The following is a 27671-nucleotide window of genomic DNA, read 5'->3' as shown; positions in this document are numbered from 1 at the left end:
TCGACTACTTCAGAATACGGTTTGACGTAACCACTCAGGATAAAGCTGCACACTATAACTGGTCAATAAAACCATGATGTTGGAAATTAAATTGGCAAATTGGTTAAAAAGTGAATGATCTATGATTGCCGAATTGTCCATTGATTTATGTTAGCCACAGTGAATGTTCCCTTTAATCAGGGCTGAGGTTCACTTCCGTAACTTGCTTCACAGGCTGCTCTCAAGGGTTTGCAGGGTTGCTCAGAGCTAGCACACTCACTTTTGAGCCGTCTCCTCTGGATTTGATCCCTAACTATAAACTATCGGATTGTTGTTTCCTTGGAAGGGGGAATCGCATCACAAAGCGCACCTTCTCTCGGATGAACATTTAGCCAGTTGTCCCATTTGCCAGCATAAGGTGGTGGATGTTAAATATTGCATGGTATGTTTATCAACGAGTAATGGGGGTTATTGCAACCATCCTGCACAAATTACAAATTAGTGCCTTTACAACTACAACCGAAAATGCAACAGCAAACCACCCAAAATCCTCCTCAACATGAGACTGATTGACCCCCAAAAAGAGTACGTGGATTATTGATGACAATACGCTGCTTTTGAAGAGATATTCTCCCCTAAACTATTTAATTTCACATCAGTTTCTGACAACGTAAAATACTTTTGGGAGAGACAGAGACAGAGTGAAGGTTTTACCGTTCCATAAATGTGCTCGAAAAACGTGATGAAAAAGTCATTGGGCCCACCTTGCCGTCATTGCAACCTCTCATCATTAAACACAAGTCATGAAGGGCACACACGTCAGATGCAGTGAGGAGATTGAGGAAGAGTTTGGATGCCATTATTTTTCATTTAATCTTTCATCATTTCACCAACAACCCCTATGCATATGAAAGGGTATTGGACAGGCAGAGACAAAGAGTCAATAATGGAACAAACCATCCGAGGACATCAATGTTGAGCAGAGAAGCTGAAATCTGTGTGAGAGGGTTGAGGCTTTTGGGAAGCTTTTTGTTCTCTCTCGACACGTTGAGCTGGGTTGTATGAATGCACGATTAAGCATTGTCAGTCCTTTCTACTGTCCCTTCACCAGCTCCTTTCATCTCAACTGATCACTTCCTTCTGTTTGGCTCGTCAACCACTTTGGTGTCACTTTTTTGCAGCATTTGTGTGCAGCATGAAGACTGATTGACATTCCATATGGAAATAACTATTGTGCTTCAAAAGAATGTCTAATGAATGGAACAAAAAAAAATGGAACCCTGTTGAAAAACAACAATGGCAACAAACTTGTTGAGCCTGCAATTTTGTACAATTAGTGTGATTTGTACACAAACTATACATTTTATGAAAACCAAACTCTCAAAAATAAACGTTTTCTGCTCATTATTTGCAACATGATGGGGCTATCATAGCAAATCCAGACCAGACTGGGTCCTGGTAAGCTTAAGTGACCGACTATGTTAAAAGCATGTCTGCCACTTCTTCCATAATGAAGGCAGAATACCAGGCCATAAGTCATACATATTGTCGTCACTTTACTAGATTTTGCGTCAATTTTTTTTCCATAACGTAGGAGGCATACCAGATCATCGGTCCATTCTTAATCTATTCAGAATACAGATCGTTGTTATATTCTTACACATGTCACAAAGCCCGAAGGTCCTTCATGAGAGCGGTGCGAACCACCAGGCAATTGTTTTCCAAACTGTTGTTTATTCGAAAAGCAAAACTATAAAACTCGATATGCAACAGCACACAATGCAACTCAGGACTGTCCATTTTACTTTCTCTCTGTCTCTCTTCTCGCTTTGTTTTCCCATCCATATATCCTCAGAGAGAGAACATTAAAAAAAACTCCCTCCATCTACAAGCTGCTCGTACTTGTGAGATGATTTCACATCCGCCAGTAACCGAAAATCTCTCGCACCCTGGCGATCTTCCTCAACAAGTTAAAGAACAATTTCAGCATCATAACTTATTGACATTTTACACAAACTAGTAGAGTGCCCGCCCCATTGGAGATCTTCTTCCAAGCATGCAACACGTCTTCTGATGCACACCTTAAGTTGGGCAGTGTACAGGCAAGTCTGTGGTTGATCGAGTCTGTGGTTGATCAGTGCCCCAGACGAGATACTCTTCTAGTCTTGGGGGATTTCAATGCATCGACTGGAACTGATAGTGATGGTTACGAGACGTGTTGGTCCCCATGGGTCAGGAACTGTGAACCTGAAGAGCACCAAGTTCCTTGACTTTGCAAGAAGTCATGGACTTAGGGTGGCTGGTTCATGGTTTCAGTGCCCACAGGCTCATCACTGGACTTGGTATTCCAAAGCTGGTGGTGCGGCAAAGGAGATTGACCATAGGCTCGTTGATGGTCGCTGGAGGATGATCCAGAACTGCACGGTCGACTGAAGTGTACAATTCCTCAATACTGACCACAGGCTTGTTGTAGCAACTCTGGAGTTGCAGCTTAAATCCAGGAGAATGGTCGCATCCCAGCCTTGGATGGATGTTGGCAAGCTCAAGGATGAGAGGGTAGCTGAGGAGTTTGTGAACAGGCTGAGTGGCGATTTTGGGGTCTGGGTGCTTTGGAGTGTCCTGAAGAGTTGTGGAGTGCCTTCAAAACCACTGTCCTTGATGTTGCCGGGAAATGTCTTGGAACTCACCGGAGGGCGAAGAAGAATTTTGTCTCTCAAGGGACACTGGATACCATTGACCAGAGTTGCAGGGCCAGGCTGAATGGCAGAACTGAGCTGTTCAGGAAGCTGAGGCGTAAAACTATGTGCACTGAGGGTGGACAAGGAGGCCTATGTGCGAGGAATCTGTGAGGGGGTAGAGCATCACCTGTGGTCAAGTGATTCTCATCCTGATTACATGGGAATTCACGCATTGCGTTCATCCAAGCCCATCCCTCTGTGTACTGCAGTTACAGCAGAGGGTGGTGGGCTCCTGACAGAGGAGTCGGAAGTGAAGGCCCACTGGGCCGGTTAAGCATGAGTCACATTTGCTCTACGGCTAGGATACGGTGGCCATACCCGCCCTGAATTGACAGAAATGTGCGGCGGCCGCAGAGTTTCTGAGGTGGCCTCAGGGTGGCCCTATGCCATATGGCTATCTTTTACAGGCCGTAGGGGTCTCCGTGGAATTAAAGCGCTGAGTTATAACTTTTTTCATTTCTAGGTTGGCCGTAGCAATTCGACAAGCCGTGGCCATGACGTAGATGTGTTCCACGTCGACCAGACGTAGGGCGTACGGTGGGCTTGCATTATCTGTGCGGCTGCTGTAGGCTCTTATCAATGAAAAATGAATTTTGCCAATCCCCAAAAAATTACGGTGACCGCACGTTCGCCTTCGGGCTCCCCTGCGGTCGCCTTGCAGGCTCCTTGAGGCTACCTTGCGTCTGCCTTGAAAATTCTATGGCCACCGCAGGGACGCCCTAAGGTCACCGTGCGACATCAAATTAAAGACCGTACGGCACCCCCACGTTTTCGGTCTCCACAATTTCTAAATACCCCGTGCGGCTCCCTGAAAAATAAAAACATATGTGACTGCTACATTGTGTGACCGTGGAAATACGGTGGCCGACCTATAATTGCTGGTGGCTGTAGATTTTGTAGACCCTACGGCCGCCCAGCCAAATGTGACTGAACCATTACTTTGAGTGGCTGTAACAGGCTGATACACCAGCTGTCGATTTGGATGTCAGGGGTGTTACAATTCCGATTGCTGTCCCTCCAATAAACTGTGGTCCACCTTCATTTTTGGAAACGTAGGCTGCGGTGAGCCGGTTGAAATGGGGTAAAGCTCCTGGGATCTGTAGCATCCATGCTAAACTTCTCAAGGCTGGTGGAAATGCTGTACTTGTGTCGTTGCATGCAGTTCTTTGCTCTGCCTGAAACACAGGCATCATCCCAACTGACTGGAAGAGGGGCCTTTTCACTCTCTGCAAAGGGAAGGGTGATCGCCAAGACGGCAACAACTACCAAGGAGTGACGCTACTCTCAGTGCCGGGCAAAGTCTTTGCTCGGATAATTATTGATAGGGTCCACCACCATCTGGTTGAGCACCAACGTCCAGAACAGTCAGGCTTTACACCAAAGAGGTCAACGATTGACCGTATCCTTACAATTCACGTCCTCACTGAACGTAGACGAGCGTTTCGGCAGGGGCTTCTTGCAGCCTATGTTTATCTCTGTAAAGCGTTTGATTCAGTGAATCAGGATGCCCTCTGGAGGATTCTTGGTCTTCATGGGGTGCCACCAAAACTGATCAATCTGATGTCTGAAGTCTACTCTGATAACGAGAGCACTGTGAGATGTGGTGATACCATCTCTGACTTATTTACAGTTGTTACTGGAGTTCATCAGGAGTGTGTACTGGCCCCCACACTTTTCAGCACTTGTACAGACTGGATTATGGGGAGGATGTTGGAGAGATCAAGTTGTGGTGCATCATTTGGGAATGTCAAGATCTCTGACCTTCATTTCATAGCTGATGCAGTCATCTTTGCGGAGACTCGAGATATCCTTTTGGGGCCCTCAAGGTGCTGAATGAGGAGTCGCAGCCGCCGGGATTACGGATTTCTTGGGTCAAAACTAAGATCCAGGCTTTCAATGACATATTGGATGCTGCTATCCTGTCTGTACCTATTTGTGGTGAGGGTATTGAGGTCACTGAGAGATTCACTTACCTTGGCAGTGATATTCATGTCTACTGGCTGTGAGCCAGAGGTAAACAGACATCTGGGTCGTGCCTGGGGAGTCAGGGATTCACTGGATCATGGGGTGTGCCGCTGCCGTTACCTGTGCAGGAGGATGAAAATCCGAGTCTTCAGGTCCTTGGTGCTTCCAGTCTTGCTCTATGGACGTGAGACGGACTCTGACCAGGGATCTGAGACGCAGACTTAATTCCTTTGGTACTAGGTCTCTTCAGAGAATCCTTGGCTCTCGCTAGTCAGAATTTTTGTCCAATGAGCAGTTGCTGAGAGAGACTCAAATGAGATTTGTTACCTGCATCGTCTGTGAGCGTCAGCTGCGGCTGTATGGCCATGTTGCTCATTTTCCCGATGCTGATCCTGCTCACCAGATTCTCTCTGCGAGGGAGCCTCGTGAGTGGAGGCCAATGGGCCGACCACGTGCCTCGTGGTGCAGCAGGGTTGATCAGCATCTTAAGGAGATGGGGATGTGCCAGGCATCTGCCTGGGGAATGACCAGACGGAGGCCCCTGAAGTACTGGTGGAAAGTGCTCCGCCGCATGCTCCCATACCTGACCTGACCTGTCCTGATAGGCAACTGACAGCTCTGTGTATGCAAAAAAAAAAACCCCAGATTATGTGCATAAAGTAAAAACAAACCTACTGTTTATTATTCAAAACACCTCATGAGAATGGAAAATGTGGAGACAGGAAATTGTACTGTAAATGGTGGTGGCTTGTCATACCACCCCCCACCCAGAGGTTGCACTGCACGATACACATTTATGTGAAGAATTTGCATCTCTCCCCACCCCCCCCCTCCTCACCCCCCCACACACACACCCAAGACAACTGGCATAGATAAAAACACCCCTCTACATTAATTGGGGTTATGCTGATCCTATGTGGCAAGTCTGGATGTAATCATCCCAGAACTGGAGGAGTAGTAGCGTGACACACACACACACACACACACACACACACACACACACACACACACACACACACACACACACACACACACACACACACACACTGGTCCGTGAATTATAGTGAGGATCAACTCTTAGTATACGACCGAAAAATGGAAGAACGCAGTACTGTGCAGTATATCCATGTTTTTTTAATATCAGCTTTTCTATGAAATTGCATCTGCCGAGATTGGTGGATTCAATTTTACAGTAGCTCCACATGAGGTGGGCATTGAACAAACAAGACACAGTGTCGTGAAATTGGATATACTGTGTTCTTCCATTTTTTCTCACTTCCACAAACATTACACAGTCAGATATGGTAACAATACATTGTGTATCGAATCTTAGGTGTACAGGCATTGACCTCACTCTCTACCAAATTTACTTTTATGTTTAACAGACACGTAAATAATCTGTGATGTAGTGTAGTCCAAATATCAGATTGTCGCTTCATTGTCAGAATGCGATCTCTTCGGTTCATTCTTACATAATGGAGTCATGATACCAGATCGTATGTCCATTGTTCAACAATACCAAGTTGCCAGGCTGCAGGTTTATTAACCCCCGTTGGACTTAGTCCGAAACGGGGACTTATGGTTTTGGTCGAGATTTTTGTGTGTGTGTGTGCATCCGCACCCATATCTCGGACATGTATGGACCGATTTTATTCGTACTTGGCACAAAGACAACACATGATGGTGTTCATATGCACATCATTTCGTATCACGATGCGATCAAAGATGGCCGACTGGTGGCCATTTTAGTTGTAAAAAAAAAAACTCCCGTGTCAAACATGTCCTCATCCATTTCTCAGACATGCATCGACCGATGTTCAAACTTGGGACACAGATAACAATGAATGATGGCTTACATATGCACGTCATTTTTTTATCGACATCAGTTCCCCAAGATGGCCGACTGGTGGCCATTTTGTTACTTATGTGTGTCGCCAACCATTGCTCAGACATGCATGGTCCGATTTTGTTAAAACCTGGCACAAGCACAGTACATGGCATACACATGCACCATACTTTATTTTGCGATCTGATCAAATATGGCCGACTGGTAGACTGGCGGCCATTTGAGTTGAACATAAATATGGGCTTGCCCTTTAACTCCGTACAGCAAAATTAATAAAACAATGGAGGCTATGACATTTGATGTCTTTTGTTACTTGTTCTTCTGTAAGATATATTACTATTTAGCTTCTATATGATTGCAGACTTGCCAGACAGCTTTATCTGTCCTTTTAAGAATGGCGTGTTCCTTGATACAGAGCTTCTGGCTGTATTTTTGATTTGTGAAGATCCAATTCCACAATGCCTTAATAGTGGTATCGGAGAGAAGAGTATTACCCCTAAGCCTCTCTGGCATGCCATGATTTAATAATAATGCTTATATTAGTTATACAAGCGCGGTTCAAGATTACCTTGGACTTTTTTATTTATTGGAGAACGTAAAAGTATGAGTTAACTTTGAATGATCGCTGCCTACTCGACCTGAAATTCCTGAACAAATTGGCTGTCTGCATTGAAAGTCTGGAAACGACCATTCATTCTCACTTGAAAATCAATAAGGTTATTGTAAGGTGGGGACCAAATGACCTCACATTTTATCAAAACACAACTTGTGTGGCCATTGAAACAGAGCTCTTGGAACACTCCCACTTGGAGGGATGTTATTTCTTGAAGGTGATTGTCACGTCATGAGACCCGAGCCCATCATTTCATACCTGAGTCGAAGTGAGCTAACTTGGAATGGAGACATTATTGGTTCTTACCAGGAAAACAATTCCAGATTTGACCATCAGCCGGAAAGCTTAATGGTTTTCGTGTTCTGCAACATTAATCGTTGATTTTGTATGAAATGTTTTGAATATGCATAAACCATAAACACACAGTACTGGAGTGACTTGTTACACAATTAAGTGAGATGAGCAATGTGCAGACATAGGGCACGAACACCTTCTCAGGGCGTGACGTCACTGCACTAGAAAGCTCACCTTCACACGGAAAATGTGACCATGATGACTCTGGAGATGGGTTCTGAAGTTATAAATCATCACCAATTTAGTCCAGACCTGCAACCTAATCAAAGGTATCTCTTTTCACCACAAAATGTACATCAGGGTAAAATTAAGTTCACTGAAATGACTGCGTACCCATCCCGAAGAATAACTCTTGGATGACATCAAGGTGCTACCACATAGGTGAATACCTTGAAAATATGTGGATTCATTAACGTCTCTATATTGTCCGATTTGCTAGAATCCCCATCAACCTTCAACTACCCTTATAAATGACTCAATACTCAACGGAGAAGTCCCACAGACCAGTAACAGGCAAGGATATCCATAGGTTTAGGATGCAGCACACAAGGCTTAAGTGTTTATTCAGAAGCTTAAGAATTGTGGACAATTACTTTACCGTAAAATAAAAAAAACACTTAAAATAGACAGTGCCAGATGGCTATTCACACAAGCTGCAGAGGCATTTAAGCAAAGCAGGAGCCTGAGTGTCATTGCTGTGTTTCCGTTAGCGGAGCAAACCGTGCCAGCCCTGCTGGATGAGCTTTCCATCTGAGTATCACATCTCTCTTCTAAGTCTTTTAAGGCCACCATTGCAGTCCACACTGCATCTAATCTTCAACACTTACTTTTGTTTGTGTCACAATGAGGAATACTTGTGATTTTTACATGACTACCGAGTGCACAGAGTCTCTTGCTCTTCAGGGATGATATGACACCAGATATGTTTCCACTTCACATTAAAGATACCAATGTGTAGTATTTAACGATTTTCTGTGCCATTTGACGGTGGTAAAATTCATAAAAGGATATGCTGCTGTTCTAAATTTTCATGAACTTAGCACATTTGTTTCCAGAAACAATAGTACTAGACTACTAGAGTTATTTCTGCTTTATCCGAATTTCCATTAAAGAAATGTTTGAGATTGGGTTTGTAGCTGCTGACATAATTTTTAGCCAAAATGGACTAACTTGGGACTATGTTGGTGTTTTACGTGTTCAAAAGAGACTTTGAACACGCCTCTGATAAAAATAATCATTCCAACTTTCATTCTGAGATGCACTCTAATTTCTCTTCATATTGATGTTTGGGTTGCTTTCTTCAGTGTTCCTGTTGGATTGCATGATTGCCTCATGATGCTGTGATCCTGGGTTCGAATCCCATCTCATCTTCACTTGTCAAAGGCTTCCTCATGCCATTGCAAATCGACGTAATGTGTCTTGCAGGGTGTCCATAAAGTCCTTGTGCCGCTTTGAACTTTTATAACTTTTGATGTAAACATGATAGAAGCAAACTGTAAATGGCATATGAAAGCACAATTCATCAACGGTGTTATTAATGTTGTTGGTGGTGGTGGTGTTGTTAAATCCACAATTCCCCTAGGTTTATTGATGAGATGACATTTTCTGGTTAGGCAACTTCTGCATCAGTGGTAACATCAACCACCACAATTACCGCATTTGTGGGGCAGAAAAACTCCAGGAAGTGTGGCAGAATATTAAAGGGACTCACCAAAAATCAATGTCTGGGGTTCTCTCAGGGAGTCACGCATCATTGGTCCTTTTTTTTTTTTTTGAAGAAGCCAGTCGATGGTGAACGTTACTTTGAAATGATGTGGAATGCCTTTGTTCCAGAACTACGATGATTACATCTTTCACATAATTACCTTTACCAGCAAGACTTGGCTCCCTGCCTCTCTGCTTCAAATGTATGATGGTTCTCGAATGATGTCTTCCCAGACGAGTGGATCAGTCGACATGGAACAATTTCTTGGCCACTCCATTTGCCTGACCTGTCCCAATTGGGCTACATTTTATGAGGCAATCTAAAACTGTTGTTTTCTCATCCAAACCGCATTGCTTGGTTGAACTTAGGGGCTATGATTACAAGTGCAATTCATAAAATTACTCAGCAGCAACTGGAGAATGTTTTCAACAAATTAGCAAATCAGAATGAACGATGCTTTTGGAAATATGGCGGTTGGAGGCCTAAAAGTTTGAACAGCATTGAGTAAAACGTTATGAATTATACTTTCATCCACCATTTATCATTTGTTTCTATCATGTGTACATCAAAATCCCCACCTGGAATCAACACTCCTGGAATTGGAGTCTCACATCGAATTTGCGTACACGCCTGCACGCATGTAAATATCCTCCAGAAATTGGTCACCCAGGATGTGTTTAAGTCAGTTCAGGAATGCCTGTATGCATAATTTAACTCCAAATTAAATCGTTCCAGGGTGGATGACTCAGAATCATGCAGTTGCTTCCCGGTACAATGTTCACTGCAGCATCATTTCTACGGCAATGATAAGGTACATGCAGATTGGAGAGTTCACAAAGAGACCTCGTTTAGGTCACCTAAGGGTAACAACCTCTCTTGAGGATCTTGTCACCCTTGCCTTGGGGAAACAATTTTAAAAACACAATCTCTCCAGAATGACCTGGATAGAACAATCACTGATGAAGTTTTGACACAGACCATTAAGAACAGGCTTCATGCCAGTGGCACGAGATCCAGTGGGCCACTGCTTGATGTCCCACTGAGCATAGCGCTAACGACAGCAGCTCGAGCAATGGGCGAAACAACATCACAGCTGGAGGGTGAACTGTTGGCATCACGTTCTTTTCACCGATGATCCTAGATTCTGCATATAGACTTCAATGATTGACAATCTCGAGTCTAGAGACGAGGTTTCTGATGCACAGGGTGTTTTAAAAGTACGGAATCATAGGGATATAAATTTACCAATTTTATTAGAATAATTGTTCAAATTGCAAGCCACTGACATACATACGCATATCAATTATTGTGTGTAGGTTTCTTTGAACATTTCTAAACATTGTCAAATCTATTTTAGCACATTTGTTTCTCACTTTATTGTTTTGTACACGGTCTCATGGTATAAACTACATTTCAAGTGTCGCCAAATAAACAAAGTCAAGGGGCGTTAAATCTGAACTACATGGGGGTCATTCTATTGGTCCATGACATCCTATCCACCTCAAAGGCATCGTTTCAAAACATATATATATATATATATGTATCCTTTTTTTATTCTGGACTTTTGAAATGCCCTGTATTGCTGTGAGACCAATTGATTGATATCAAGCAGTCTTCGTGTGATTCTGACGCATAGTCTTCATATTTTCAGAACATGTGTAACTAGAAGGGTACTCTTCGACGTCACAACGTCGCCAGATATGCCTCCGTCCACGTTATTACATCACTGTACATACTTGTACCAAGTTTGATTTAAATCCCTGAACCCATATTCATAATATTAAATAATTTTGGCAGCCAGACCATGTGTTTTGATCAGGTTGGAATTTAAAACATATATTCCTCATGACGAGGAGAACATAATTTTGAAGTTTCAATTCATGAAAAGTGGTTGTGGTATTTCAAGATGATGAAGTGGTTCAAGAGAAAGACTTTTAAAGATTTCCATTCAATCTAATATGCCTGCCAGACCATGTGATGTATTAATTATTCATGAACACCCTGGTAGCTCCAACTTTGGGATCATGTGTGAAGTTTACCCTTGATCTGTCAAGCTGTACTGGAGAAGGATATTTTTAAAGGTTTATCCTTCAAAAAAAATCACAGCTGCCAAACCATGTGACCTATGACATCATAGTTGGATAATTTTTGTTCCTCGTGGATAGGCAATCATACCTGAAAATGTTTCGCCTCGATCTGTTCTGCCATTTTGGAGAAGAAGATTTTTGAAGGTTTTATGTTAAAAACAATATGGCTGCCGAACCACGTGACCGATGACATCAATTTTTTCCCCCAATTCAGATTTATCCCAAGATGGCCCTCAAAAATTTGCATACTAATTGGATAAAGCATTTGCCGTATGTAATTTTGACGTCATAACGAAGCCACCTTTAACATCATCAAAAATCACACTTGTTTCCCATGGGGAGTACTTTACATGTACTAAGTTTCAATTTTCTCCATGGGGTGGTTTCGGAGAAACAGAAGTCCAAAGTTTTTCTTTTTTTCCAACATGGCTGCCACACCACATGACCTATGATGTCATAATTATCAATAAAACATCTGCATATGTAGTCGCATCTATGGTGAAAATTTTGTGTCAATTGGTTAAGTGGTTGCAGAGAAAACAGAGAAAATTAGCACGGACGGACGGACAACCCAAAAACATAATGCCTTCAGCGACTCCATCAGTGGAGGCTTCTAGTTTATTTCGGATGTGTTCTGCTCCAATAAATATTCAAGTTACAGTTGCGGATTTACAAGGGGATAATTTGTCGAGCCGAGGACTCGCATAAAAGAATGAAATACAAATGGGGATGGCTGTTCCGTAAAAGATTAAACTTGCAGAGAGATTAGGTCTGTTTATGACCTTTTACATCAATTGAAAGACCATCTCTCATGCATCAGTTCTTGTGCATGTTGTACTTCCTCGCAAAGACACATTTTGGTTCAGAATTAAACAGGTTCTGCTGCGAGGAATGGAAAGGGACATTTTATCCAGTGAGATGACGTTACTCAAGTTACGAATCGTCTTAAATTCCCTCGATGAATCTTACTTTTCCGATCGATATTATTGATTTGATAGGTTTTTTCTTTTAAAGACTCATTTCCCTATAACCGGTGTGTTTTGTTGCCTCACCACACTCTTACCTTGTCATGTAAGCTGTCCTATTACTGGATCTTGTTCTCATGTGAGAAAAGATCCATCTTCCTCACTATTCTTCTCCAAGCTGTTTTGCTTTTAACATTTCTGGCCTCTGCTGTTCTATCGACTTGCTCGTTATCCATCTTACATTTTTGTGTTCTTGCTTAAGCAATCTCCATGCCTTGGAGACTGTTCCTGACATTCTCTTGATCATTACACTTCTGAGCACATTTGAACTGAGCTCCCCTGCCTCCACTTCCCCTGACCCAAAGTTTAATCCATGTATAATTTATTTTGATTTTCACAGCTGCTCTTGGCCTTCCCGAAAAAAGGTTAAAAAATGCGAGACTACAATTTCAGTTTAGTTTTGCAACATTATAATTAATTGATGCATCTTGGTTCACACTTTGAATACATCGATACAAATGAAGTTTTGTGCGCTGGAAACAAATATCTTATTTGTCTCTTTTTTTTTTTTAAGAAAATGAGGGTCATTGATTTACGAGGGTGAATGCTAAAACTCTATTTTTGCTTCTTGGCTGAGACTTCGAACCCATCTATGGGTAGACTGTACCGTCACCCTTTTGGGCTCCTCATGCAGGCCGTTTCTTGAGTGCATGAGATTACCAGCTAATAAGTTAGAAGATGCAGATGTCGATGCTCATGGAAAAGCAGAACAACAGTGATAAAATGGTCAACAGACAGAAAGTGAGGCAAAGGGAAAGCAGGAGGACGAGAACACAGAAAGAGGAAAACCATTGCATGTGAAAGAGGAACAGGGTCTCAGCAGGTGCTGTAAAATTCAGAAAGAGAAACAAGCTTAATTGAAGGCCTGGAGGAAAGAGCATGAGACAACAGAGGTGAGAAGACAGCTCATTAAGCCGAGACTTGGGGAGTGTAACATGCTCAGAGTTTCTCGAAAAATATGTGTGACCTGGGAAGGACAGTGATTCGTCAGAAAGGTGAGAAAGTGGGATGAGCAAAACCAGAAGAGAGATAGGAAAGGACTGCAAGGCCCCAAGCTTGTCTATTGTGAGTTAGAAGCGGACCCTAAAGTGAGGTGCCAATGACATTGATGGCCTCAAGGAGGGAAAGATGGAAAGTCACAACCCCAACCCATGAAAGAGAGCGATACTCCATTGCAACATGACTGAATACCTTGTACAGTGTTATAGAGGAACAAGAAGAAGAAGGAAATGACTCTGAAGGGAATTATGAGGCAGCAGTCAGCTTTAGATGCTAACTTGGAGATGTGATCTTCCTAAGGGCCCTGTCACACCTTGACGTTTTAGCCAGCGTATGGTAAGGTATCAAAATGTATGTAAAACGCTGGCGTACGCTGAACTATTGATGTTTTTTTCCCAGTTTTGGACGTATTCATAACGAGTTGGACGTATGCATAACGTATTGGTAACGTACACAGAACATTTCGATAACATATAGATAACTTATATCAACGAATGCTGAGCGTGTTGTCAGCGTTCACAACCTATGCCCAACGATAGTCTAACTTATGCATAGCGCGGCAGCGTATCGCCGACGATCACGTGGTGTAGGCTATTAAAAGGCTTCGGCTCGACGATTCAAATCATGACCGCACTAGACATCGAAGTGTCAAGCCCCTGTCACACCTTGACGATTTAGCCAGCATATGCCGACGTATGAAAAATTTGCCGAATACGCTGGCACACGTCAAATACGTTATGGGTAAGTTTTGTATACGTTAAGAGCACGCTGGCATACGTCGTAGTACGCTGGCATACGTCGTAGTACGCCGAGTACGTCGACAAATTTTCAGCATGTTGAAAATTTTTTGACGTATGCCAGCGTATGACTCACACGTTCCGCATATGCTGGCCATAAGTTGTAGGCATGTTACGCGATCGATAACACACGTCGACACACGTTACTTGTAAGTTACTCATAAGTCGAAACACGTCGAGGTAATGGTTAGTGTCAGTGTTCCAGACTCCCTTGTTTTTTTTTTCTTCGGTATGACGGTGATGTTGACACTTCGATTTCTCGTGTGGTTATGATTTAAATCGTTGAGCAGCAGCCAATTAATTATATTATATTATAACCGCACGACAAATCGTATGCGGAACATGTGAGTCAAACGCTGGCATACGTCGAAAAATTTCAAGCATGGAAAATTTGTCTAACAGCTCGGCGTACTACGACGTATGCCAGCGTGATCTTAACGTATACAAAACTTACCCACACGTATTCAACGTGTGCCAGCGTTTTAGACAAATTTTTCATACGTCGGCATACGCTGGCTAAATCGTCAAGGTGTGACAAGGCCTTAAGAGAGGTTATTGCAGATCAATGAGGCCAAGGTTCCCAAAAGCATGTATTAAATTTCAGAATTAATTGGCTAGTTCTTTAAAAGAACAAAGTGTGAATGTAGGACTGTCCTGCAAATTCCTCGCAAACCTCAACACGCTTGGGCTACTGGACTGAATGTTTTTTGTTTTGTTTTTTTTTCTATGTGGTCCTTAAATCCTGCATCTTCTCTGCCTGTTATCTGCAGGGTGGTCCACACAGCTTGTTACCAGAAGTATCTTTTCCTCTTGTTGAAATTTATTCCATTGATTATATGTTAGAATAACCCATACTGTATGTGTTGTTGTTGTTGTTGTTGTTGTTGTTGTTGTTGTTGTTGTTGTTGTTTGTTTGTTTTTTGCCAACGTCATGGGCGTAGCAACTGATGAGAAACATAATCATTATTTGTTTAATTTCTCGTGAACTAAAATTCTCAGGACCACATACTATTCCACACTTTACTCATGGACATACTCGCTCATGTTTTTTTAGTCGCTAACATATAACACAACAATGCAGAATGCCAATTGTGAGCAAGTGAAACAAGACAAATAGACCATCCTGAACGACAAATGGACCATCCTGTACATAACAATTAATCCCTCGACTTTATTTCTGCATAAAGGTCACTCCGATGTCACCGACTCACCGTGTAGGCCTCAAGATTACTCCACTCAATTACAGCCCAGTCAGCCTCCGGGACATCATCAGTATAATTGCATTGGATTTAAAGCAACACCAATTTCGAAATTCTCTAATCACTATAGTCAGATTGGGATCTTTCCTGGACATTCAAAACTTGACATGCAGCTCCCACAAATGCAAATGAATTCCCTAATTGCTCATTCACTAAATCTACACTAATCGGCAAGCTGTATATTTGCATGGTGTGTGATCAGTCATCAACACTGCTGTGAAAATCTACTTAATTACCAATTACCATGCCTGGACAATGGGTTGAAGTTCATGGAAGACAAGCTTTGCGGTTATTAATAAATTTTTTGTTTCAATGGTTTTGCAATGTGGAGATCCCCTGCAAACTGCTAAAACTACTAATCCGCGTACCCAGCGAGGGGGCATAGTGACCCCTTTGGGGGATTTGCCTTATTGCACTTCATTCCCTTGAGACAAGGGGAACTCTCCCTTCAAGGCACGCACACCCTGTTGCTTACAGCAGAGTCCTATCCTCCACACTTTGCCTTCTCACCCATGTTACACTCATTAGCAGACTTTCAACAGGTTTCTACTTTATTGTCCCAACATTGCAAAATATGAAGTGGAACAATAAGCTTTGTTACCTCTGCCACAAAAGGTGGACGGAGGTTATGTGTTCACGTCTGTCTGTCTGTCTGTCTGTCTGTGAAAAGAATATCTAAAAAGGTTGTCGATGGATTCAGACGAAATGTGGTGGACATGTTGGATGTGTGACAGGGACAAACTGATTAGATTTTGGTGAAGATCGGGATCTGGACACTAGAATTTTTAAGTGATTCTTCACCATTCAAAGATGAGGCCAAAAACAATATTTAGCATGATATCTCAAAAAGTTGTGGACAGATTTAGACAAAACTTTGTGGACAGTTTGGTTGTGTGAGGAGGACAAATTGGTTCGATTTTGTTGAAGATTCGGATCCGAATCCGGATGCGAGAATTTTTTATATTTCCAAGTGATTCTTAACCATTGAAAGATAGGACCAAAAATGATATATTGCATGATATTTTAAGAGTTGTGGATTTGGGTATTACAACACTTGGTGGCTGAATTGGATGGGTGATGAGAACAAGTCGATTCGATTTTGGTTAGGGTCTGGATGCAGATGTGGCCTATCAATGGGATACAAAACAAACTGTTCAGCCTGGCAGTGTTTTAAGCAACATCATCATGTGTGCTTTGTGTTCTGGAATTTTTGAGGAGAACCAGGTACGATTCTCTACACAAACAATAAGTCTATATGCACCTTGTATATGTGGACCTCATATTAAACATGTTCTTAGGTCCAATCCCAGAGGCGGTGTATGACTTCTGGAGAATGATATGGCAAGAAAGGTCTACAAGCATCGTGATGGTCACCAATTTGGTGGAAGTTGGCAGGGTAAGCCCAAAGCTTTTGTGGCATTCTGAGCAATTCAATTCTGCAGATATTTTCATTTGAAATTATTTAATTCAGACATATATATTGTCTTTATTTAAATAAGTACAACATTTAATGGTACATGGCTTTTTTATGTTTCGATAGAAGTTGATGCTCATGCATGACCCTCCCTTCCACAGATCTCCTGATGTCTCTGTTCCCATTTTGGTGTTTCAAATAAGGGTGTTTTGGTGTTTCACCTCTTATCATCTTTCACCTTTCACTTCACCACCTCTTATCGATAACCAGCTCTTATCGTCCCCCATCCGGGTCCTCTATCTTTTCTACCCCCGTTAGTTCACCCCAATCCCACCTCCTTCAAATTCCCTGCTTTCCTTCCTGAAAGTCCCTGTGGTGTCCATCTTGTATACTCCATGTTCCCTGCCCCATCCCTCTTTCTCCCACAGATCTCCTAATGTCTCTGTTCCCCGCTGTTTTGTCCTTCCCACTACCGCCCCTCTTGTCTCATGCCCCCCCCACCCCTTGCTGTGTGTTGTGTGTTGGCTCTCATATGAGAACCGATGAGGTATACAAAAAATAAAAGAATAATTTTTTTTAAAAGACCAGTCATCTTGGCTTTGTAGAAACCGTCTGTGCTAAAATACAGAAGGTGGTAGATCAATAGGCTGACAGGAGCAGAGGGGAACAGGCCGACAAAAATGGACAGTAAGTAAGTGAATGGAAGTAGCATGCTCCACAGTAAGTGGAGTGGACCAGCGTATGCTGATCTTGAGCCAGCAGGTCCACCAGTAAGTGGACCAGCGTATGCTCCACAGTAAGTGAATGGAAGTAGCAGTCAGGGAAAGGGGTAGTCGGGTTCAGTGAGTGTCAAGAAGCTCAAGCATAGACATATTTTGTTGTACATCTGCACTAAGTGTGGGAAAGACCATGAGACCCACCGAAAACCCTCTCCCACCCCCAACCCCACAAATAATGATTAACAGCGATATTTAAGGACTGGTATTACAGATGAGAGAAAAGTGGGGTGATGGAATGAGGTGAGCATCAACTTTTAACTTTGGGAGAGTAACTCGGTGTGTGTTTCAATGCACGTGACCGAAGAGGATTGGTGATTGGTCGAGGGATCTAGAGGGTATGGGCAGGAAGCAAATAACCTCCCTGCAGTCAGTGAAAAGCAGACCCTTGGATTCAGCTTGCTGCCAAGAGATTCCAAAAACTTGAAGAGCCTTGGCTCCAACTGCCACAACTGGAGAAAAATTGGAAGCAGTTGCACCAGTCATGAGCGTGGTTCTTTCCCCTTTAATATTATCAAAATATGGCCTTCGACATCATAATAATCAGGTTTTAATGGATAATGCGGCCAGCACAAGTGCCTACTCCAGTATTCTTTACGCAAATGTCAAGGCACATGGAAAATCTAAACAACACACGATGACAAGTTTTACAAAGGAACAGGGGCAACAAGCAAACAAAAATAATGTTCCAAAACAAAACATAATATTGTTAGGGTTGTGGAAATTCACAGAACACCATACAGGTTTCCCAGACATCAGTTATGTCGATAAGTGTGTGTTCAGATTAGATTTCCCCACCGATGTTTAACGGGCAATTATTCGTGTGCAGGGCTGTGAATCTTCAGTTAGCCGTTATTCTTTTGCTATCGTTATTTTGGAACAACCACATCTCCACAACGCCAACCACGACATCTCCTCGCCATCCCCTCAACAACCTCTCATCAAACCTCTCCACAACGAAAACATTGCTCTCATCAACCAGCTCCACAACGACCACCACGACATCCCCTCACCACCTACGCCACAACAAACATCGCCTCACCTTCATCTTCATGAACGCCGCCATCTTGTTACCGGCAACAGCGTCCTGAATGAACAACATCTCTGCCACCAGACGCGGGGACTCCTTCGTTGGGGCGAGGGTTGATGATTTCACCCACGTCCGCTCTCTCCGACCTTCGCGACAATTCGGATCAAAAGATCAAAAGGGGCGGAGCCAGCGGGGGGTCAGAGGTGAGAGATCGGAGATCAAACCTCGCCTCACGGATCCAATATAAGGGCGCACAGAGACGCCAAGCGTGCAGTTGTGTGGAGTCACGTTGGGAGCTGGGTCAGTCTGGAGTCTGGAGTCTGCAGTCGGGGAGGAGCTGGAGAGAGAGCGGAGGAGACTGGAGCTAGGAGTGCAGCCTGCCGTGCCGTGCCGAACAGTGGGTCGCTGGAGAGAGGCCGGAGAGGAGTCGCCAACCAGCGGCATAACGGTCCGAGGTGATCGGGCCCCGGGACAGTCCAAACGACGCTGAGGAACGGGCGGGCTCTTAAGAGAGCATCAACTCTGAAAGAGCAAAGGCCCGTTCATTCCTCTGAGGCGTTGTCGACTCGGCCCGATCGACCAGACCGCACGACGAGGCCTGGGCCGAGCTGCGGTCACACCAGCTGCCGTGTGGACGGAACGTCGAGGAAACCCCAGCGAGTCGCCAGGAAGGCGACAGGTAACCAGCGCGGTCTCTCGGAGCTTTTGCGGTCTCCACAGCTCCGTGACTTATAAAGACCCACGAGGTCCAGTTCTGCCCCCTTGCCTTTTCTGGGGTTTTTCTTTGCATGAATGCTGTGGCGCCAAGTCCGTGAAGTAGAACTGTTAAGTGCATGTGTGTACATAATAAATAGACGGTTGTAGTTCTTTGTCTTGCTCGTGTTTTGTCCCATACGTGCATTGGTTGTATACATGACTGCATGATTGCATACGTGCATTGGTTGTATACATGACTGCATGGTTACATACGTGCATTGGTTGCATACATGACAACATGACTGCTTACGGGTGTGAAGTAAATGTCATGGTTTAAATGTTCACCCATTCGTTGCGTCCTTTCCCTCATTGCACTGCCATAATTGAGTTCGGAATATAGCTGGCTTTTTAATCGCCGATAAAAGAATCGGGTCCAACGGGGCTTCGCGATAATACCCCGCTCAGTTATCACAAAACGGAGCGAGCTGCTTAAGCGGCTCGTTTCCAAGCAGGGCTCGTTTCCAAGCAGGCCCCGTTGAGGTACAGTCTCTCGGTAGTCTGCCCGCGCGATTAATTAGGTAAATCGACCATTCGGCGATCGGACCCTGTAGCGCGGGTAGAGTATTGACAAGGCTGTGGTGTGATTAAAGATACACCCGTAGCTGGATTTTGGCGTTGATCCAAAAGCTGCGACTAGGTTTGTCCGTTCGGTGGGCGAGAGCGGCCGCCATTTGCTAGAAGCGGTCGCCCGCATGCCGACGGGCAGGAAGACTCAACAATATCGAAGGAGGGTGGTAGAAAGGAAAATTGGTTATTGGGTCAGTGGTAGTCGTAGAGATGAAGAGGGGACATCGAGGTAAAACCATGATTTGGTGATGGACAGCAGCATTAAAACACTGGATGAAACGGCACAAGATGACAGACACATAGAGGTGAGACAAAAGGTGTGATGAAGGAATTAAAGTGAGCATTAATCCTAGAATTTGGGGTGTTAACTCGTTGTAGGTCCCAAGAAGAACACATGCAACTTGGGGAGAGGGATTGGAAGAGCGGACTTACAGGAATAGACGGCGGGTAGAGCGAGGCCATAAGTGAATTATGGAAATGTTAATGTTCACGTGGTTTCAAACTCTCCTCCTGGGACTTAAAATCTTTCCTGCTCAGAAAAGTCTTTCAGGGAGGACTTTAAGCCAACTCCCCCAAAACAAAAGCTTTTTTTCAAATATGGCTCTCAATCAAAGAGCACCATTTTGATTGAACACATTGAATTCCCCCTGCTGCTTTAGATTTTCCATTTGCTAAGTGCTCTCAAAATGCAGACATTTCTTTCTGATCCAAAGATTACAGAGTTTGAGCCTGCCTCACCCCCATGCTGTGCTGTAGCACGCTGCTTGAATTGCTGATACAGAAATACATGCAATGACACTTTGGCCAGACTTTCATCACCATGTGATGAATTGCTGTGCGTACTGCGCGGTCAGGCCGATTGTTGTAATCTGCTTTGCAGCCCGCAGTTACATTCTCAGGGAGTTGCTTAACCACTTGGGAAGTGGAGATATATACTTTTCATACTATATTGATGGTCAAAATATATCAAATGGTTCCAATAAAAAATGATTAATGTTGTTTTTATGAATACTCGAGCAGACTACCCACCCTCTGGGTGCGTAGAGTTTGTACATTACTTGCTGAAGAAAGTCGTCTTTGTTTTGCAAGAAGACTATAGATGTTTGCACGGTGTGAGCCTCAAAGGTTTGAGATGGTCGAAAGGGTCTAAATGTCTAAAGGGTATGTTCCAATCGTAGTAAGGGTCAAAGTGGTCGAAAGGATCCAATATCTATTCTAAAGCATGTACTGCAAATGTCTCAGGAGTCTAAAAGTGTCGAAAAGGATCTAAAATGCCTAAAAAGGGTGTAAAAGCTTTAAATTGTCAAGGGTCAAAGCTGTCTTGCATGTCTGAAGGGTATGAGGGGTCTAAGCGGTGTTCAGGTCTTTGGGGTCTAAAAGCACTTAAGAGGTGTAAAGGCCGAAAGGGTCTGTGGGGTCTGCAAGTTCTAGGGGTCTAAAAGGTGTAAAAAGTCTCAAGGGTGAAGGGATCTAAAGTGTTGAAGGGGTCTTAAATGTAATAGGGTTCTAAGTGGGTCTATCAGGTTCTAAAGGGTGTTCGGATTCGTAACAGACCTTAGGGGTCTAACAGGGTCTCCAAGGTTTTAGGGTTATAATGATGTCTATGGGGTCTTAGGAATCTAAGGGTTCTAAAGAGTATATTGGGGTCTCTAGAGTCTTCTGGTTCTAACAGGGTCCAGAGGGTCTTCGGGTTATAATGGGGTTTACAGGGTCTAAGGGATCTTATGGGTATTGGGGGTCTTTATTAATCTTAGGGATCTTAGTGGGTTGTCGAGAGCTTAAAGTGTCTTCAGGTTCTTGAGGGGTTTAGGGGTATTTTGGGTCTCAGGGGTCTGAAGCTATAGAGGGGTACAAGGGGTCTAAATGATGTAAATGTCTGAGGCATCTAAAAGGGTTTTCAAAGGTCGAAGGGGTCTCAGCAGTCCAAAGATTTGAAAGGTTTCAAAGTACGTTCTGATAGCATGTAATAAGTAGACTTAGTGAGTGAGAGATAGGTCGATATACTGAATATTGATTATTATTATTATTATTATTATTATTATTATTATTATTATTATTATTATGATACACTAAGGTTTCAACATTGTTACCAAATATGTGAGAATAAAAGCCACTTAGATGCCACAGATGACAGGTGGCTTCCATGATAAAGGCGATTTCACATTATATGATGTAATATTGGCAGAGAATTCTGGCAACATAAAGACATGTTTGACCCTATATGATGTATTTTTACAATGATAAATTGTTTTGGCCTGACAGGATAGCCTCGAGGTATGCACTCTCCCCTCTAAGCTATATAGCCTGGGTTCTAATCCCAACCCAGCTATCAACTGTCATCCCAGTGTTTCACCGGCAAGGTCATTCATCAGTGTGTGTGCTGTCCCTCGGATGGACATTACACTGGGTGTCTCGTTTGCCAGCATTAGATGGTGGACGTTAAAGATCACAATGTCCTTTAAGATGAGGAAGCAAGTTTTCACTTAAATCCTGAACAAATTACAAATTCATGCACACTCCCATCTCGGAGTAGAACCTTAACCAAGAAACTGTTGTCGTAGAACTGATAGAGTATGGTGCATGATGGTGCATGATGATGATGATGATGATGGTGCATGATGATGATGATGATGATTATTATTATTATTGGTATTTTGATTGCTTGTCGTTTGTTTTATTTGCCCCTTTATAATCCCCACAATTATTTTTCCACCGTTTTTGAAGATCGAACCAATCAAAGGTGAATGCAAATGATTGACGCATAGTCCCTCCATGTTTATATCCAACAGGTTAAATGCTGTAAGTACTGGCCCGACGCAAGTGAGATCCACGGTGACATCAAAGTGACTCTGGTGGAGACAGAGATGCTGGCTGAATACATGATCCGCACATTCAGCCTGCATAAGGTACACATAGCACAGTCGTGTGGTGGTACAAGGGTACAGTTCAAACTAATTAACGTGTTCAAGGCGGTTTCTGAGGTTTGAGATAGAAAGTAAAGCAACACAATCAGTGTGTGACATGTCCTACTCGCAGCTGAAGAGTGTGTGGCACTGCCAGTGGCAACAAATCGCACTCCCCACAAATGATATGTATTCCCCGCAAGGCTGCATGGACCATTTCTTATTAACGACCTATTGTTTTATGTTGCCATGGTTTCCATGACACAGAAGAGGAATAAAACGGGTCATGTTTTACCGTGAAGTATTTGCATTTCCAAAAGAAATCGATTTTAGGGGGCCCTAAATATTGCACAACCTCATTCTTAAGGCTAAACCTACATCACCAGATGCAGTCACATTAATTTTGTTGTAAATGGATGAACCCAACAAACGTTACATGCAGAGTGCCTGATCCTCAGTCCCCCTTCTTCCAGGCAGGATCCGATGAAACGAGGCAACTCAGGCAGTTCCACTTCACTGGCTGGCCTGACCATGGCGTTCCCTATCATGCTACAGGCCTGTTAGCGTTCATCCGCAGGGTCAAGTCTACGAATGCTCCTCATTCGGGACCCGTGGTGGTCCATTGCAGGTTTGCAAAAGCTCAGAGCACTTGTTCGCAATCAGACTTGTTATATTCTCTGTCCATTCACATCTGTATGTATAAACCACGCACTCAACATGACAAAATTATTCGGAGGAAAATGTGAGCAAGATGGCACATAAAGATGTTCAGAGGAGCTGCCTGATGTTTGATGTTTCACATGACATGATTATGGGCTTATTTCCCCCTCCGAATACATTCTTAACTTAGATAAAGTTTAATCTCCTGTTTTCTATGTTGAGGAGGGACCCCGTGTGTACAATTATGCGGAAAACTGTTTTCTTGTGGGAAATAATAGCAAACTTAATTACTTTTCCAACTCAACAACCCCTCTCCACTCCCGTTCCCTTTCCTTGATAGTCCGTCAACAATGAAATGGAACCAAGGAAGTAGTGAGTTATAAAAAAAGCGGTGGGGTGCTGTTGGTTGTTGACTATAATGCAGAGGTGGTGTGTTTCCAAAAATCTCCACAAGTCTTGTGTACCGTTTATCTATCTATAATTCCAGCAGTGTGTGTGTGTGTGTGTGTGTGTGTGTGTGTGTGTGTGTGTGTGTGTGTGTGTGTGTGTGTGTGTGTGTGTGTGTGTGTGTGTGTGTGTGACCGCTGTTTCTCGACAACCACTGCTCTGATATAATTGTAACTTGCCAGGTATAGTGCAGGGGACCTGAGGGTGTGCCTTTTCAAGGTTTAATATTAATTGGACAAGTGCTTCCCAAGTTATGGCCATTTATTTACCAACCAATGACAAGATACGTTGCTGCATGGGCGTGGCTGATGGGGGAAGGGAACCTCAGCCGCGTTCCCCATTATGGGTTACAATGTACGGGCTTCCGGAGAGTGATGACTTCGTGTATTGTAATAATTTCTCGATTTCTTATGCGCATTTATAGATAAACACAATGCCCCAAGTTATGATCGTTTTCATATTAGACGGTGCATAAATTTCGGTAACATCAGAGTGAGCTGGTATGCTCCGAACCAGGAAGTAAAAAAAATTTTCTCTCTTCTGTTCTCTTTTTGTTTTTCTTTGCGAAGACATTGCGAAAAGGCAAAATACGTTGGCGCTAATTGAATAATTTGCCATTAAAACTAAATTGCGAATAATCGTAACTGCGATATGCGAACTTCCGGGCCACGCACGTACGGGCACGCAAGAGCGAAGAAACAGCCTGTGTGGTTGTTGTTTCTTGCTCGCGGTTTGAATTTATTTATTTATTTATTTATTTATTTATTTTACGGGCACATACTAGTATTTTAAATAACGACACTTAGATGGCAAATTTCACTTTGGAAAAGGAGAGGCAACAAATACCCTGGAAATGAACCACCTGAAGACTACGACAACTACTACTATTACTACCACTACTAGTACGAGTACTGCTACTATTTCTTTAACACCCCAACAGCCTGGTGTTGGCTTAGTGGTTAGAGTGGCTGGCTTGGGGTCTTAGGGTCCTGTTTGAGCCCCGTTTTCCACCGAATTAACACTAGCTGGGGTTGACTCAGCCTGTCATCCTTCCGAGGTCGGCGAAATGAGCACCATTGTACTGGTATCGGGGCACAGCATCAGCGGCATAATCACACCCCAACAAAATGATAGCTACCTGGCAGCCAATCTGCCATACGCAAGAACAACAACGACCCCATTTATTCCCACCTTATGGAAAGGCTCTGGATAGTTTCTGGCTCAGGTATTGCAGGACCTGGATGACCCAAGTTGGCTTCGGCAGAAAGTTGTCATTTGTTCAGTGTTCTGGCAATAACACCTTCTCTTCATGAAGGTCACTGTGGGGTCTTTAACGTCCACCAACAAAGATGAAGACGGGTCATTCGGCTTAACATCTATCCAAGATTAGGTGCACTGAAACATCCTGAAGTGGTTTGTCACAATATTTGAAGCACACAATATTTGAAGCATGACGTCAATGTGAATGTTCGACTAGTGAGGAAGTCAGGGTGATGTGAAGCGTGGAAGTGATGTTACAATGTGTGAACAGCAATCTTACAGGTTTCATTTATTTCATAATTAAAACGTTTTACAAAAACGGGAAAGTTCTGAACTGCCTGACATTTTCATATTCTACTTTGTAAGTGGAGACGTTCTTATGGTAAGATGAAGCAATAACTTGACATGGATTACAACTTGAATATTTGCCATTTATGCCAAGATAAGAATAACTTCAGTCGCTGCTTCCGCTTTTCATTACAGGAGCCACGGAAAGGCTTTTGGTTTTTTTTTTTTCTTCAATCTTCGACTTACATAGAAGTTTCAGTTTTACACTTTGTGTTTCATCAAGCTTCCTTTCGTAGAGCGAACCATGAAGACGAAATATTCAGGTTTCTTTGTTGTTCTTCTTCCTTAATTTCCAACTTAAATAGGATGCATTTTTAACAGGCAGCCCAAGTCGGTCAGAACCCTTGCATCAATTGCTTCCATGCCACTCCAGTGAAGAGGTACGATGGGATATTTATTCCATATGGGAGAGCTTGGCAGCTCAACGTTTGAGGGGAACCCACTCCATGCAGATTAATGTCAGTGAGCCAGAAACGTGTCCATGAACTGATTCCCAACGGATGGACGAACATTACTAACGAAGTTGACTGACTGAACTGCGGACTGCGGTGTGGCAGCTGATACACTGCTTGTTTGCAGTGGTCGCTTTTGTGTCTCACAGACGACAGCTTACTGGAAGTATCTTTTGTTATATTCATATATATATACATATAATTTTTTTTGTGTTTTTTTTATTTTAATAAAGGTAAATCTTTGTGTTTGTCGTTTTTATGTATTTTATGCATGTGCACATATATATATATATATATATATATATATATATATATATATATATATGTATGTATATATGTATATATATATATATATATATATATATATATATATATATATATATATATATATATCTTCTTCTTCTTTCAGCTGCTCCCGTGAGGGGTCGCCACAGCGGATCATCCGTATGATCCGCATAGTGATTTGGCACATGTTTTACGCCGGATGCCCTTCCTGACGCAACCCTGGTCGCCTCTTACGACACAGGGACATGTTACACCTATTTTAACCGGGGTATACACCGGCCCAGCAGACTGGTACTCATTTCGCCGACCTCGGAAGGATGACAGGCTGAGTCAACCCCCTGGTGTATTCATTCAGTGGCCCAACGGGGCTTGAACTCAGGACCTCTTGGATCCCAAGCCGCTGCCCTAACCACTGCGCCAACACCAGGCTATATATATATATATATATATATATATATATATATATATATATATATATATATATATATATATATATGTATATATATATATATATATATATATATATATATGTATATATATATGTATATATATATATATATATATATATATATATGTATATATATATATATATATATATATGTATATATATATGTATATATTATATATATATATATATATATGTATATATATATATATATGTATATATATATATATATATATATATATATATATATATGTATATATTATATATATATATGTATATATATATGTATATATTATATATATATATATATGTATATATATATATATATATATGTATATATTATATGTATATATATATATATATATATGTATATATATATATATATATATATATATATATATATATATATATATATATGTATATATATATGTATGTATATATATATATATATATATATATATATATATGTATGTATATATATATATATATATGTATGTATATATATATATATGTATATATATATATATATATATATGTATGTATATATATATATATATATGTATATATATATATATATATATATATATATATATATATATATATATATATATATATATATATATATATATATATATATATGTATATATATATATATATATATATATGTATATGTATATATATATATATATATATATATATATATATATATATGTATATATATATATATATATATATATATATATATATATATATATATATATATATATATATATATATATGTTGGCTTAGTGGTTAGGGTGGCAGCTTGGGATCCCAGTGTCCTGAGTTCAAGCCCCATTGGCTGCTGAATTAACACCAGGGGGTTGACTCGGCCTGTCATCCTTCCGAGGTCGGCGAAATGAGTACCAGTGTACTGGTCCCGGTGTATGCCCCGGTTAGAATAGGTGTACCATATCCCTGT

General features: G+C 42.2%; 1 protein-coding gene across 6 annotated transcripts in view; it reads left to right on the top strand.

The window, feature by feature from the left end:
• The window catches only part of LOC147020304 (receptor-type tyrosine-protein phosphatase kappa-like), a 374226-nt gene that overhangs the window by 273919 nt on the left and 72636 nt on the right, over positions 1 to 27671 (top strand). For all 6 annotated transcript variants that reach the window (XM_085895598.1, XM_085895596.1, XM_085895595.1 and 3 more), the window contains 3 exons: positions 16666 to 16763; positions 22700 to 22816; positions 23287 to 23441. In XM_085895598.1, coding sequence (XP_085751724.1) covers positions 16666 to 16763; positions 22700 to 22816; positions 23287 to 23441 — 370 coding nt within the window. The remainder of the gene's footprint in view (positions 1 to 16665; positions 16764 to 22699; positions 22817 to 23286; positions 23442 to 27671) is intronic.

The sequence above is a fragment of the Eptatretus burgeri genome, chromosome 9 (genome assembly GCF_056783735.1).
Source record: "Eptatretus burgeri isolate ZD-2024b chromosome 9, Ebu_testis_v1, whole genome shotgun sequence".
NCBI lineage: Eukaryota > Metazoa > Chordata > Myxini > Myxiniformes > Myxinidae > Eptatretus > Eptatretus burgeri.
Note: the sequence above shows the minus strand (reverse complement) of the source record. Positions and strands in the feature narration are given on the sequence as shown.